We start from the raw sequence: 17,790 nt of genomic DNA, 5'->3' as shown, positions 1-17,790 counted from the left end.
AATAAATTTGTAGGTGGTCAGACTTCAAAACTGTACTGAAGAGGAAGATGACTGACCAGTACAACCACAGCATGTCCACCGGGAGGGGGCCTATCCCATCCAGTTTGGAATATACCCCCCTGGAGCAGGATGCGTTGGATGTCATTGATGTGGTCGAGGTCAGGGGGGTATCCAATATGGATAGTGAGCTCCCGGTGGAGGTCTTTGCTGGTGCTTTTGATGGTAAGTCACAGTAATGCTTTGTTTGTGGTAAGAGAGATTGTTTGTGTATGTGATGGTGACATTGGTTCCAATTTTGACCCTAGAAGAAGCAGAAGCACCTGATGAACTGGCAGCATCTTCCTCTTCAGAGCCACAAGTGGAGCAAGTGGTCCAGCCTCCACCAATACGCCACACCCATCCACTGGCCTCATATGATGGCAGGTTGTTGGAGATGCTGGACAGGATCGAGCAGCATGGGGTGCAGGCTGCAGACCGTCAGCAGCAGTTTGTGGAGTTCATGGGGATTTGGAAGGAGACCAACACGCAGCAGTTTGAGGCCTTCCAATGCCAGAATGACGTTCTGGCGGCTGGCATGCAAAGCATTGCCCAACAACTCAGCCGCCAGAATGACATTCTGGCGGAGCTGCTCACCACCGCCAGGTTCCAAAGGGACAACCCCCCATCTGCTGCCCCACCCCAAGCTGCTTCACAAGCTTCCACCTCTGCTGACCCTCCTCTGTCCACTGGTCCAAGACGGCGCAAGCCTTCAGTCCCCAAGGCCCCTGTCCCCAAGGCCCCATCAAAAAAAGGGGGAAAAAGGGCCAAAATAATGACACCTGGGTCACTTCCTCTGTGATTGGACGCCAAATTTTTTATTTGCACTGTGGATCCACTTCCTGAGTAGGCCATCTATCAATTTTCGTGCGAAGGGCAGTAAACTGCTTATTTGGACCTCTTGAAATGCAGGTTTTATTTTTGCTGGTGTGTATCGTGCTTAGTATTCTCCCTGGTTGTTGCAGGTCGTATTCTGGTGTCCACATTTCTTTCACCATTGCAGTTGCTGGGTAACACATGTTTGGAGATATGCAACCTCTTGTTCTGGCTGTTTGTTATTTATGTAAATATTTCATATTTTAATTTTATTTATGAAATTAAAGTTTCTAATAAGCTGTGATGCTGAACAGCAAATACATTTTATTTCACCATTACAAAACAATTGTTGTATGTGTAATTTCTTGTGTCAAACAAATAATACATTTATGTGAACTTACTGACCAGGGTATTTTTGTGCATTTATTGAAGTGTTGTAGAAGTTTGCCATGTATAACCCTCTCCATGGCCATTCACATGTTCATATCCAACTTCTCCCAGCTAATTTGTTTGTGTCTGCACATGTGCAGACCAACTTAATAGGTGAGAAAGCAGTTTCTGTGCAGGTGAGGGAACTCCTACATCAGTAGGTAAAACCAGGTCCAGAACAATGATTTCCTCATGGAGTGGGTGAGGTAGGCAAACAAGGGGCAAAAGGGACATTTGTGTAGGAATGCATATGTGTCCTCCCTAAAAAAACAGTCAGGTCTTGGTACAGGTATGTTAAATATGTGTGTCAACCAAACATGATAAAATTGCTTGTGAACAAACATGTTTACATATTGTAACATATATGAGTTTTCAGTGTCCGTCCCCCCCCCCCTCCAAGGACCCAAAAATAGATGCGACTTTCTGTCATGGGGGTGGGGCTTGCTGACATCAGCCTCGCCCCACCCCTAAAACAAAGCCTCTTCCCGCCCCCCTTTCACTCTTCTCCAGACTTCTCCCGGAGAGGAGTTTGCAAAAGTTGTCAGGTATGATTGCCGACCCTTCCACAGGGCCGGGAGAAGGACCCAATTTTCAGGGGAGCCTCCTAGCATTTCCGGGAGGGTAGGCAAATATGCTGTGCATGCTTCTGTCAAACTCGCCACCCTGAACCTGGTCTATTATTCTGGCAATTTTGGTAAGGTTTGGTGTGCAATAAATTGCCTTTTTTTTAAATGGCCATTCTCACACACAGGGCCAAAAGCTCTAAGTTTCAAATGTGATAAAATGGAGAGTGATAAACAACCAATCAACTCCTGCCTGACATTTTTCAAACAGAGTCTGTAACATAGCAGGTAGGAGCTGATTGGCTGGCTGTTTATCACTCTCCATTTTATCACTTTTGAAGCTTAGTGCATCTGGCCCATATTCCGCATCGCCAGCTTCTTGCACCAAATTACATTTATGCAGACTGGCTTAAGTTAAAGGCACGTGGCATAACCAAAGTCAATTTTGGTGTTTGGAATTATTCTCTGTAATAAGATCACATCCACTGCTGTTCTGATTTTGGTCAGCAGGTGGCAGCTGTTCTCTGGAGCTATATACTGTACATTGACTCCTGCAACTTAGGTGAGCCCAGTGGTAGCCAACTCCAGTCCTCGAGAGCTACCAACAGTTCACATTTTCCAGACAACCTAGCTGCTGCACAGGTGCACTCATTACTCACTAACACATTTTAAAAGAACCACAGGTGGAGCTAATTACTTCACTTGTGATTCTGTGAGGATATCTGCAAAACATTAACTGTTGGTAGCTCTCGAGGACTGGAGTTGGCTATCCCTGGGTTAGCCTATATTAGGTGCATCATTTCTATTTATTTCTTCAACTGTCGATCATTAGATCATCCCTACAGATGCACTGTATGTACCATTGCAGACAGCAGTTACTAGATTTTTCTTTTTATTGCTGCTGGGCCTGTACCACACACTTATTTTTCCAAGTAAATATAAGGAGTGATGGATGGCTTGGAGAATGTATAATTACTAATTTACGCTACAGTCACTCGCAGTGTCTAGTCAGCACAAATTGTAAATACAGCCTTGTCTGTAACCTACTCTCATTCCCTGGCAAGGCCTTCGTCATTAGGTCCTGCCTGCACATTACTGCCGGAATCAACTTATTCCATGTCCAGAACGGGACCCTATAGTCAGGCAGTGACGCATGATGCCCACTGACTGCATAGATAGCAGACCCAAACAGAAGGCGGCTGGAGCTGTATTCACTAAGGATTACCTCCACTTACATAAATCATACTTAAGCCCCACCCACACTAAACAATGGGGGCCATGGCCTATATAATTAACAATATTGGCTACGGGTCCCAATATTGCGTGTACACACTTGACGATATCCTCCACTGATATTGTTCAGTGACGTCGTCGTTAACGATGGGCAGAAGCGCGCATCATTAATGATATTGAGTGTGCACACTAGATAATATTGTGAACAATATCGCTCAGAAGCCCCTTTCTGAGCGATACTGCTCACAATATCCTGTACTATGTATGGGGCTTAAGGCACATTATACGATGTCATTCAATGCAGTTCAGACCGACATATCGTTCACATCGTCTAATGTGTACGCACCTCTGCACACTCCCGCCTGCCGACATTAGGGTCATCCAATCTGCTGTTCTGCAAGGCCAATGGGGAGACCCACGGGCCCAATGGCAGCCACAAACAATATATTGCACGCTATAGCGTTCAGTGTGCTTGGACGACCAACATCTCATCGTCCCGTCAGCCAAGGGACACATAGTTGTAGTGTATTACCGGCCTTACGTTCAGCAGTTTGTAGCTAAAATATATGTTGTACCAAGTTGTGGCATAGTCACAGCCAGGGGAGGCTCCAGGGTGGGGATGGAGGAGTTAAAAATTCAAATAGGGGAGGTACGCCAACTGCCATTCCAATTGACTCAGTGGCAGTTGGTGTTTCTCCTCTATTTGAATTATGGACTGTGATGCAGACCCACCAGAGGCATACCTAGATAATCGTGGGCCCCATAGCAAAAGTTTGTAAGGGCCCCCTTTATAGCAACTAATTGTGATAAATGTATGTAAAACGTATACTTAGACAGCAAAGATGGGCCCTCTTCAGCTCTGGGCCCCATAGCAGCTGCACCCCTTGCACCTATGGTAGTTACGCCCTTGCCTGGAGCCGCCACTGGAACTTACAATGGTTGATACTGCTATAAAAATATAACTAGCATACTAAATGCAATCTTGTATTCACTTTATTGTATACCACTGTAGCATTTTCTGATTACATTATTGTTAGAGTCTTTGTTGTTTGCTGCATTCTTAAGCCAGCCATACATAGAACAATTTGGAATCTTTAATATTTCACACAAAATTTTCCCTGAACTCCCTGGCAGCTTCCCAGACACATGAGAGATCTTATGTGTGTAATTTTACATACTGTAAGATCTGAAATTCCCAGCATATTGGTCGTTAGCATCTTCAGATCTTCCGTGCAGCAGGTAAGATAATAGGATCCACCTCACAACCCACGCATCGGATCATAATCCTACCAAAACGCCTCACGGTGTGCACAAAAACACACAATGCATTGTCCGAGCTGTCAAAATCGAGCAGTCGGCCCTGAAATAGTTCTAATGTATGTCCAACGTAAGATTCCTTTCCCTATGATATGTATATATCTATATATATATCCTGGGCTACTCCACTTTCTGGCTGCTTTTCATTACCTAGCAGTCCTTTCCCTCCCCTCACCCAATCTCTATAAGCTGGTGCCTTTTGCAGCTGTCGTGCTAAAAAGTCAATAATATTCATTGCTTGAAAACAATGCGGATTATTTATCTGTTTGTAAGGGTTACTCCCCCCCATGAAAAGGCCACAGTGTCTGTGTGTGGAAAGCCAATGCACCATGGTTAGCCGTGTGAGGCAGTGCGTTCTCAATGTCCAGTCACGCACAGCTGTGTTCTAGTACATGCAATCATTTTTTCTATGTCCTACTATACAGTGCTCTGTATAAGTGTCTGCTCGTACGATTGGGGTGTGGGCGTATCAAAATCCAATAGTTACCAAGTGATAAAGGACAGTAAATTAATGTTTGTGCTTTTAGAATGAAATTACAAAATACAGTGCAATATACGAATATTTAGGCCTAATGCCTGTTCCCTGACACTATCCTCGCTGAGATTCTCCATCGCCTCTTCAGTATATTATATTTTTAATAGGATGACCACTGCAAATTAATTATGATCAATGTAATAGGCAAATTATGGACAAATAGAAGTGAATCCTGTGCCTCGCCACATAACTGACCCCTAAAGAAGAGATACTATATAAACATAATTTATCAATTTAATATTTCTTTCTGCCTAGGGGTGCTATGAAAATAATTTTGGTACTCAGGGGCACCGCGATTCAAAAAAAGATTGGGAGCCACTTGTCTAATACCCCTTTCACATTGCAACTAATTACTGGGTACAAGCCGTTTTGACCCTGTAATTAGTGCAATGTGAAAGGGGTTACCGTGTCCCTAAAATGGGTAGCAACACTGCAAAACAAACCGGTAAAAAAAAGCAGTCATTACCGGGTCGTTGCCATGATGCGGTGTGGACAGTTTAAACGCGTCAACCGACCCATTTCCCATTCACACTATGGAGGAGGCAGCGATTGGAGCAGCGCCAGCTGTAAGCGCTGCCTCCTCCCCCACCCCAGATTATAAACCGACTCCCCGCCACACCCTTGATGACGTCAGTGAACCGGCAATATTGCCGGCTCACTGTGGGGATGTGAAAGCAGCACCAGTATTATCTGCTGAAGGGGTTAGCACACAACCAGCCAATCAGAAGCAGACCAATAGCTGTATTTGTATTCATTATGATTGCGTATAGCTAAACCCAGCCCTCCGGAATGTACAAGATAGGTGCCTTCACTTCTATCTGCATTCTTCAGCACCGCTCATTCCATCTCTCTCACACCCTCTAACATGACTCCATTAGGTACAAAATCATCTAGTCCTGGACTTCCTTCTTAGGTAGGGATTCAATCCTGGCCGCTATTTTCACTGGGCGGAAATAGCAACCATTTTAGACATTATTAGTTCCAATGTCATTCGCTGTGGGCTCCCGGCATCAGAGAACATGGGTGTCACGGATTCGGCAATCCAGTGGCCATTTCTGACAATACAGATTTGCCTCCAAACCTGTTGCAAGTGAGTCCCGGCCATTATTAAATCCCCCCATTGTATGATTGCCATCACCTATGTTGAACTAGTTGGCAATCATACATTAAGATAGAAGTCCAGGAACAGAGCATTGTGTACCTAATAGAATGGGTCATGTTGGAGGGTATGCTTTCGAAGCATAAAAGGATGATAGCAAACCATATTGCGCTGATGATACTTGGCTTCTATTAGATATATTCAAAGATATATAAAGTGAACTGTAGTTTAACTGTATGGATGGCTTACTTTTCCAGGTAGAAAGAGGAAGTAAGGGGTATATGTATCAAATCTTCTTAAGAGCAGGTATGTTGCCCGTAGCAACTAATCATCTTCTACTTATCATTTTATAGAAAGTACTTTATTAATGCTAGGTAGAACCTGATTTGTTCCTAGGGGCAAATTATCCATGTGTACAGTCCTACACTTTTGCCATATTTGCAGAAGCTCCGCAGAAAAATCTCTGGGAACATGGACCGTACACCATTTTCCTGGAGTCTTGTACATGAGCAGTAGACTGTTCTACAACGCCGGAAAAAGGAGGGGCCAGCATGGAGACTGTACACAGTCCGCCCCCGCCCCCTCTTATACTGACACTAGTGGGTGGGTCCAGGCAAATTTCTCAAAAGAAAAGGATCTCAATAAATTATTTTCATACTGGCTGCCGTGCAGGATTATACTTGTTGGAAATATTCATCCTTTATAGAAAATAATTTCCCAATACTAAAATATATGTAACATCAAATGTGTAAATGATTACACTGGAAAACAGTGCACCACAGCTCCAGTCTTGTAAATCCGTACGGACATAATGGAGCTCGATTAGCGAGACAATTATCGTAAATTACACCAGACTATGTTCTGTGCCTTATAAGTAATTACCCCTCTGGGAAACAACCATAGAAGTACCTATTGTATGAAATAAGGAGCTCACTGATATGTCACTTGCTGGTCATCATTACTGACCACTGGTTCTCCCAAGAAGGTTAAAGCATTCGTCCTTGCACAAACGATCAGTCAAAATGGCCGTGTGTTTAAAGATGGAGAGCATCAGTCATTTGCTGCCTAGGTACTCAGAAACCATCACAGTTCGTTATATTGAGGCACATGGGAAAATCTATTTTACAATGCGATCAGGTTAAACTTGCAGTAAGGCCTGTAACGCATTTCAAAACCCTTCCGGAAGTGAAAGGGTTTAGCTTGATGACAGAGGTAGAGCAAGGCCTGGAAGAGGAAACAGAGGGAAATTTGCAACACAAGAAAGACAATCCATCAATTTCCCAAATAATGAGAAGCCAGAGAGAAAATGTCTCCCCCCCTTCACACAGCCTTTAGCTCCAGAAAGCAGAAATAATTCTAGGAGGGGGGAAAAAAAGGGTAATTTAAAGAACATTGAATAGCAGTGACTCCTTGCTGTAAATTTAGGCTTTGTTTGGTTTTCATTTTATTTTGTAAATGTCAAGCGATACAAGGTATATGTTTATTTTTAAATTGATAATATTGCACTGTCAAAATTAAATTTTCATATCTTCATATTTTAAATTGATTTTCATATCAACTATTTCAATATATTTTTTTACAGTTTTTGTGAGTGGTGTGGGCTTTCATGCAGAGACAGCATTCGTTATAAATGATCTCCCCGCCTCCTTTATCCGGTTTTAAATTCACCAATAATGGTCACTCTACAAACCACCTCTCCACACTGCACAGTACCGGACAACCACTTATTTATCGCCACCGTACTAGATATGGGTTCCTCGCAACGAGATGCCAACACCTGCGGAAAAAAAAAACAGAAAACGGGAGATTTGTGCAATGCAAGTCCCTTTAGAAACGAACTAGCCATTTCCAGCCACTTAACCATCTCATCACTAGTAAATTCCTCTACTAGTTTTCCAATTCTCAATTCCAATAGAGAAATGCACAGCTTAGGTTCAAGGCTTACGTGTAAGGAGCATGGGAGGGTTTGAGGAGATGATGAAAAGAATGGGGGGGGGGGGGGGTGGTGTTGCAGGTTCTTGTGTTAAGGTTTTCTACTATTTTTGGGGGTGGGAGAGCTGTCTTGAAGAGGTGGCAGTCCCCAGATTGCAGCTGCTGCTTCTGTGCTATGGAGACAGTAGAGATTCATTACTCCAAAAACACAATGCCCATTTATCATCCTGTGGTGTTATTCAAATTCAGTACCAACTGAAGGCCTGCCCCATTCTTCTCTATCCCTCCTCTGCAACACACTCATTGTTGTGTGACTGAAGTAAAAAAGCCTTCAAGGACCCAACAGAGCATCAGAGGTACCCAGCAAAGCTCAAGACAAGGTCTCTCGATCTGATGGACAGAGCAGTGACATTAGCCGACAGCGGACTTCTGTATCTTCCTTATTTATGTTTTTGATTGGGTGGACAGTCACAACATGCGAAATGAAGATTACAAGCCACCAGCTGATACCCAGCAGAGGACTCCTTGGGTGGACCTCCGTAGGAGACATTGCCCTATCCATATGTGCTTCCAGGTACTCAGATTGGATCTGCAATTTTTCGAAAACCCGACTCCTCTTATTATTAAAGGGTAACAGGTGCAAATCCAAACATCTGTACCATATGTCCATACGTTCGTCCATCTATTCACCCTGGACAAGCAGATCATTTTCATCATTTCTTTCTCCATATTCCTAATGACTTATTTAGCTGTGATTCATGTAACGAGGGTCATCATTAGGGAAAATGGAGTTTTGGTGAAGGAAATACATTACATCTCTTCAGTTCATTTAGTTAGATATATGCATGCATTTGTTTTTTTACATTTTAAAACTTGCTTTTTTTTCTCTCCAGTTTTCATCTAAAATATTTGTGTGGGTTTGTGCTAAGGACAGTTTTGCAGATGGGCAGATGCATCTATAATGTGTTGAGTGTGTATTTTATACTGTTGCCTCCTCACGGTGTCATTTTGAATTCGAAATTATGGGTCTTTGGTTTTGCAGGAAAAGGGGGAAAAAATGTAACATTTTTCTTTTAATGGAAATGTTTTCCTGCATTTCAAATTCACACGAAATAGGAAGGTGGGGTAAGATTTTTGGACAGCTGGGTGTCCCAGGAAGTGCCCCTGGAGGGGGCAGGTGGGATGTGCTGTGTTTTCTGCAGGTCTCAGTCCATTCTTGCTGCATTCATATTTCAATTTGCAATCAAGATCTGGGCATCTGGGGGAGGTGCAGCAGAGGGGGACCACAGTTCCCAACATCTCCTTATCAGGCAAAGCAGCTAATTAAAATTACTTCTGCAAAAGATCTCAACAACTATAACAGTAGAACAAATATTAGTCATAAAAGCATGGAACAAGTAATCAAATATGCACATATCTATTTTTTTTTTTTTTTTTTTTATTGTAGAATTGTAAAATTGCTAAAGATCGGATGTGTAGTACAAATAATTACGAATAGACTATTCTGTGTGCAGGCAGTGTTGCAGATGCCATATTATTGCATACTGAATAGGCATTGACCTTATAATTGAGCTGCATTTCCTTGCTGGTTTGATCTAGTACCACAAGGGTTAAAAGAGCTGTCTGTAAGCTATAATTAGCAAGTATAGGGGGATCATGCTGTTTGTGTACATTGGCTGAGCTGTGTTATGATGGAAGGCGCACAGAAGGGGTGATCATGCAAACTGGGGAACCCCTGAGGAGGGGGATGGGTGAATCTCAAGGAGCTGCGGACACAACTGGACTCACAGGGCCCTCGCTAATGATTGTCCAAACGCAATTCTTGTTCCACTAGAGATTCCCAGCCAAGAATTGTGCCTGGACATCTGTGGCTGGAGGTCTAGAGCTTCAGCACCAGCACTGTATGGATGGAACCTTTGCTATTACAATTATATACATTTAAAGTGTTATAGATCTGCTCAGGGCAATAAATCGAGATTTGTGCAGCAAAAAAAATGCATATGTTGAGTCAATCACTGTTAATTGCATGTGAAAATATTCTACAAATCGGAATGGTTTTATATATGGAAAAAGGAGGATTGTATTGATATCAGTTCTAAATCCATAGGCAGGCTGCACAGAGAAATATATGTTTTGTCAAAACTAACAAAAAAGTGCAAGTGGAAATTATTATTCTGTAAATTTTTAGGAAACTTCATAATTAAAAATAATAATAAAGATTTACATTCTGCTAGACATTTTAGTGTTTTCTTTCCAGATTTGTGCAAACATCAACAAAAGTTGGTATTTAGTTGTTTTAACTGTATATATAGATATTGATATATATATTGTTTATCTTTAAAATTTCTGCCAAAAAAGTAGACAATGTTTAAATTGCACATGTGTTTATGCATATATACATATATATATATATATAGATATCTATATATATATATCTATCTATCTATCTATCTATCTATATATATATAGATAGATAGATATATATATATATATATATATATAGAGATAGATAGATATCTCTCTCTCTATGCATGCATGCATATATATATATATATATGTGTATATTTGTATATACATATATATATATATATATATATATATATATACACACACACACAAACTAATATACTGTGCCACCCACTCTATAAAAAAAAAACAGAATGTATGATATTAATGTTATTATATATATATTTCATTGCAAATTTTGATCACACTAAATATAATACTATCTTTGCACAAAAAGAGGTACGAGGAGGTGGATTTCTAAAGAGATTAATGAGAAAGAAAAAAAAATTCTTAAATGGTCATTTTGAAGTTCCACATCCCGCCATAACCCAAAACCAATCATTCTGCTTTAATCCGTTTTATAGTAATGGCTGATGGGAAATGAGGATTCTGATGATCTGCAGGGAGAGGATTAAGAGGGGGCTGTGTTTAGAATGCGAGAGGTAGTGGTGTGTGACACAAAAGTATCCAACACAGATTAAGTTTAAACATGACAAAGATTGTACATATGCATAAATGTAGTTTTGATAGATACATATATATATATATATATATATATATATGTGCACACACACACACACACACACACACACACACACACAAGAAAGCATGCACATACATATATAGAATATATACATACACAAAAGTAAATACCTACATACATACTGTGTGTATATATGTATATATATTATACACACACACACAAACATATATATACACACGCGCGTGCGTGTGTGTGTGTGTGTGTGTGTGTGTGTGTGTGTGTGTGTAAATACCTCTATATGCACCTTGCATTTAATTGTGTGCCAATGTTGCTGTGGGAGATCCTCAAAATATCCGCTAAAAATGCCAGCGTCGCTCACAGCAACTGTTCTTTTTTTTGGTGCAATATTTAAGTGAACATCAATGAATTGACTTGACTGTATCTGTATTTATTTATACTAAAAGAACAGTCGCTGTGAGCAATGTTGGCATTTTCAGCAGATATTTTGAGGAGCTCTCACAGCAACGTTGGCACTCAAAGGGTTAATATCCTCTTGATAGTAAGTTGAGCATGTGCAGTAGAAGCTGGCCTAGGGAACTAAGAGCTCTGCATATCCATCAATGTAACAATGTTACAGAGCTGTATAGATCCAGCAGAAACTGGATGCAGGGAGATTTAACATAATGCAGTGAAGGGGAGAACATTTATTAATGTTGGCGCTATATAAAGAAAAAGAATAATAAATAAATATATACATACTCATCGCTTGCTATAACGGTGATGCCAATACAGCTAGTACCTGGCGCTATTTGCAACGTGTGTACAGGGGACAGTGGTGGCTTCAACGACAAATAAGACTAAACAAGGATTGCAGATGTGGTTGTAGAGAAACAGGCCTGAGTAAATCTGTTCTCATTTCTTCTAACTATCACCATAAATATTCTACCTGGACAATCATTTAGCTCTTTGTTCATGAACATCTATACAGATAATTGCACATCAATATATTCGCAACACGTCTTTTGTTAACTTGAACAGATATGTCTCATATTATTATATATATATATATATATATATATATATATATATATATATATATATATATATACACACACACACACACACACACTTTTTTTATTGAACATTTTTTTTTTTTGTAATTTGCTTTGGTCTTTTAACTTGTATTCTTATTGCGCCCTTTTTTTAATACTAAAGTCTAAACGCGCACTGACAGTACACTGCGACAACATAAACTGCACAATGATAGTATATGGACACCACGCAATGTATAAAAACGAATTTACCACATAAAACACTACCACACTGCACCATTCCACCACCACTGACAGAATTCTATTACGTTGCTAAGCCAAAACCACTGACCCATGCCTATACAATTCCAAAGAAGGCACGGTGTGTGTGCTACACACATTGGGGCAGATGTGCTAAAGCCTTGATAAAGTGGAGCATGAGACAATACCAATCAGCTCCTATCTGTCATTTTTCTAACATGTCAATTAGGAGTGGATTGGCTGGTACGTTATCTCCCTCACATTATCCTACCCCTTATTGCTCATTTAATCCTATACAGTGACAATGCCGCACACCTAACCATTGCTTCTTTTCACCATCACTGCTATATCTTGGCGCAGTGGCAGGGAATGCGGTTGATATTACCTTACCAAGTCGTTACCACTGACACACGTCTGTTAATAGTGCATTATTTCACCATCAGAGGCTGATTTTACTGTATTAGAGTAAACTGACCTACACAAGCTTGTAGGACAGCCCCAATTCACTATCACTGGCGTGCAATGACATTTCTGTAACATCTCACCATTGTTACCAGCGCAGTTCCCAGCCCCTCCCCCAATCCATTACTGATATAGAATGTATAGTCTCTTCCTTCTTTCCCTGTAACAAATGGATGTATATACAGCACGCCATTATCACTGTTACATAATCACAGCACTGCAAAATGTCACCATCACTTACACACGGGCAGGACAGTATTTGCATTATGCCATAGGCAATTACGGACCTACAGTATGTTATTATAGATGCTATAGATGATGGTAGAATTACCACACACTGACCAATGTGTAATGACACTCACTGATAGAGGTCAGCAATAACTGACAGCTACAGACAGCACTGCACTGCACCACACATTACACATTTACTCCTCAGGAGAAAACACTATCCCACATACAGACAGTGCACAGAACACACGATTAGTGTTCTGATATGCACTAAATGCCCCAGTGTAGTCAACACTATAAATCACAGAAGCATTATGCCTAACAACGTTATAGAGGATTCCACCAAATGCGTTTCAGGAAACAGTCACATGATGTTTTATAGTACTGTATGATAATGCAACCATCACATATACGCCACACACTCCATGACCATTCTACCTGCAGCACTGATCAATAGAGCAATGTGTGCTGCCATTTGCTACGCACTGGCCATAAGTTATTGTATAAAGGGTCAACAGTCAATAGGTAGACAGTGTCTATGGCAGGGATGGGGAACCTTCACCCCTCCAGCTGTTGTTGTACTACACATCCCAGAATGCCCTGCAACAGTTGTAGCATGGCCACATTGCAAAACTGTAACAAGGCATGCTGGGATGTGTAGTTTCACAACAGCTGGAAGGCCAAAGGTTCCCCATCCCTTGTCTAGGTCAACATGGAAAACGTACAAATTCTATTTTTTTTTTAAATGTAATTTTGGAGTTAATATGGAGATTTCAGCACATGATTTAGAGCAACATTACCATTTCCAATTGGAGCCCAAGTAGATGGTAAAATATTAAGAAAAATATCCCCCCCCCCAACTCATGTCGACCTTTGCCATGTGTGGTCATATAGGGTATATGGAATATTACAGGTACTATGTGTAGCGTTATCCCTGTATAGTGTATATGGAATATTACAGGTACTATGTGTGTGGCTTTATCACTGTATAGTGTATATGGAATATTACAGGTACTATGTGTAGCGTTATCCCTGTATAGTGTATATGGAATATTACAGGTACTATGTGTGTGGCTTTATCACTGTATAGTGTATATGGAATATTACAGGTACTATGTGTAGCGTTATCCCTGTATAGTGTATATGGAATATTACAGGTACTATGTGTAGCGTTATCCCTGTATAGTGTATATGGAATATTACAGGTACTATGTGTAGCGTTATCCCTGTATAGTGTATATGGAATATTACAGGTACTATGTGTAGCGTTATCACTGTATAGTGTATATGGAATATTATAGGTACAGTACTACGTGTGGCGTTATCACTGTATAGTGTATATGGAATATTACAGTTACTAACACCACACGTAGTACCTGTAATATTCCATATACACTATACAGTGATAACGCCACACGTAGTACCTGTAATATTCCATATACACTATACAGTGATAACGCCACACGTAGTACTGTACCTGTAATATTCCATATACACTATACAGTGATAACGCTACACATAGTACCTGTAATATTCCATATACACTATACAGTGATAACGCTACACATAGTACCTGTAATTTTCCATATACACTATACAGGGATAACGCTACACATAGTACCTGTAATATTCCATATACACTTTACAGTGATAAAGCCACACACACAGTACCTGTAATATTCCATATACACTATACAGGGATAACGCTACACATAGTACCTGTAATATTCCATATACACTATACAGGGATAACGCCACACACAGTACCTGTAATATTCCATATACACTATACAATACAGTGATAAAGCCACACATAGTACCTGTAATATTCCATACACTCTATACAGTGATAACGCCACACATAGGGCCTTATTCTAGTTTACTCTTTCGGACAAAATCCTTCTTAGATGGACAAAACCATTTGCACTGCAGGGGGGCAGATGTAAAATGTGCAGAGAGAATTAGATTTGGGTGAGTTATTTTGTTTCTGTGCAGGGTAAATACTGGCTGCTTTATTTTTACACTGCAATATAGATCTCACTTTGAAGTAAAACCCCACCCACATCTAATTCTCTCTGCACAAGTAACATCTGCCCCACCTGCAGTGCACATGGTTTTGTCCATCTAAGAAGGATTTTGTCAGAAAGAGTGAACTAGAATAAGGCCCATAGTACCTGTAAAATTTCATATACACTATACAGTGATAACGCCACACATAGTACATGTAAAATTCCATATACACTATACAGTGATAACGCCACACATAGTACATGTAGGGGGGAATTTATTAAGATGTGTATTCTACTTTATAAGATATTTATAACTAGAGACAGGATTATATGCAACATAAAAAGCTTGAAATATGCATGCAAATATGCATGAAAAATACTTAAAATATGCATGAAAAGTGTTAAAATATGCTACATTAAACAATAAAAAAAGTAATTTTTAACTTATTTATTTAAAAATCATCATAAAATTAGTTGCAAATAAACCTCAAAAATAGTCCCACAGCATTTGCAGATGTCTAGCGCTATACACAGGATTTTTTTTCTTCCTGGCTGCTACAGCAGACTGCAGCGTCCAAAGCTCTTCTTGCATCAACTACACAGACCCTCATCTCCAGCGCCGATGGATCAAATGTATGCATAGCGTGTGAGGGCGGCGACACGGCATTTCCTCCGTGCCGCGTGATGTCACATCCCTTCTGCCCACCTCCTCTGCTGCAGAAGTTTGCCTCTTGGTGTTAAGTCCCAGGCCAGGGGCAGGCAAAGGTTCAGGAGCTTCGTAATGTCATCCGCCCAGACTGACTTTTATCAACATGGATTGGCCGCCTAGAGCAGTGTCAGACATATTGTACATCCAAGGTTCCCCACAATGCGCACATATTGCCCCAGCCTGCACACTCTACCACTACCTGGCCAGCAGCAGGGCAAAGCAGTGCTGTGACTCGTGGGTGGAAAGGGGGCAGGGCCTAAAATATGTACCATCACTAGATTTTAGGTAAAATATGCAATAACCAGTGAGAATGGGATAAATATGCAAATGCATATGCAAATATGCAAATGCATATAATCCTGTCTCTATTTATAACACTAAAATGCACTGGCCAGTGATACAAATAATACAAATTACAAAATTATTGAATAATAATAATAATAAAACTTCTAAAAGGAAAATTAGTTTACAGTACAGGTAAATTATTCTACACTGTACAATGTATCTCTTTGACTCACAAATTTATTATAACAACTGCTGTGGGACTTATTAAATATTGTTTTGATTTGTGGGGCTTGTAAAATATATATATATATATATATATATATATACACACACACACACACACAAACATAGGGCACATGTAATATACAGTTATAACAAGAAACCTATATAATTACCCACAGAAATGTAATCCTTCATAATTGTTATACATTACCACCACAAATATTAAATGTAATCCTCAATAAATGCTGCACAGTGATATCATTACACACAGTAACTGTAATAATCCATAAATACTATTTAGAGGCAACACCAGACTCAGCATCTGTAATCCTCCTTAAATACTATACAGAGATAAAACCTGTCTCACAGCATCTGTAATCTTCCTTAAACACTATCCGGAGGGAACACCTGTCTCACAGCATCTGTAATCCTCCTTAAATACTATACAGAGGGAACACCTGACTCACAGATTCTGTATTCCTCCTTAAATACTATACAGAGAGAACACCTGACTCACAGTAGCTGTAATCCTCTATAAATACTATACAGAGATAAAACCTGTCTCACAGCATCTGTAATCTTCTTTAAACACTATCCAGAGGGAACACATGTCTCACAGCATATGTAATCCTCCTTAAATACAATCCAGAGATAAAACCTGTCTCACAGCATCTGTAATCTTCCTTAAATAATATACAGAGAGAACACCTGTCTCACAGCATCTGCAAACCTCCTTAAATACTATACAGAGAGAACACCTGTCTCACAGCATCTGTAATCCTCCTAAAATACTATACAGAGGGAACACCTAACTCTCAGATTCTGTAGTCCTCCTTAAATACTATACAGAGAGAACACCTGACTCACAGTATCTGTAATCCTCCTTAAATACTATACAGAGATACAACCTGTCTCACAGCATCTGCAATCCTCCCTAAATACTATACAGAGAGAACAGCTGACTCACAGATTCTATATTCCTCCTTAAATACTATACGGAGGGAACACCTGACTCACAGCATTTGTAATCCTCCTTAAATACTATACAGAGAGAACACCTGACTCACAATATCTGTAATCTTCCTTAAATACTATACAGTGATAATACAGCACATATTTTCTGTAGTTATCCATTAATATACACACAGTAACTGTAATCCTCAATAAATGCAGAACAGCAGTAACACCACACACATAGTAAATGTAATCCTCAATAAATACAGAACAGTGGTAACATCTCTCTCACACGCACACACACAGTAACTGTAGTCTTCCATAAATACGAAATGGCAACACTACACACGATTCTGGATTATGGAACAAGGTTTCAAGCCGGGACCAGCCTTCTTTAGCCAGTGCCTGAAGATAACATCCTTTCCAAACCTCGGTTATCTGGCTTTATTTATACTTTTAAGGTGGCCATACACTATGGCGATTTTGCCCAATTTCACCCAATTCTGAAACATTGGGCTGAGAAATCATGTGGAATCAGACAAATCGCATATGTTTTTGATCCGGTGCATGGTTCATGCACATTGGATCGGAGCCCCTAGAGTGCAAGTGCTGCACGTAGGATCTGTTGGAAGATATAGCCTCCGGCAGCACTTGCTGCATGGTAGCTATCAAGGTAACAC

General features: G+C 40.4%; 1 protein-coding gene across 1 annotated transcript in view; it reads right to left on the bottom strand.

The window, feature by feature from the left end:
* Positions 1-7,543: 7,543 nt before the first annotated feature.
* The window catches only part of URM1 (ubiquitin related modifier 1), a 36,123-nt gene continuing 25,876 nt past the window's right edge, over positions 7,544-17,790 (bottom strand). The window contains exon 5 of the mRNA XM_083158994.1: positions 7,544-7,805. Coding sequence (XP_083015120.1) covers positions 7,677-7,805 — 129 coding nt within the window. The 3' untranslated portion in view covers positions 7,544-7,676. The remainder of the gene's footprint in view (positions 7,806-17,790) is intronic.

Source organism: Crinia signifera, chromosome 9 (genome assembly GCF_055691185.1).
Source record: "Crinia signifera chromosome 9, ASM5569118v1, whole genome shotgun sequence".
In the NCBI taxonomy this organism is placed as follows: Eukaryota; Metazoa; Chordata; class Amphibia; order Anura; family Myobatrachidae; genus Crinia; species Crinia signifera.
The sequence above is the reverse complement of the archived record's forward strand: the minus strand, read 5'-3'. Positions and strand labels throughout refer to the sequence as shown.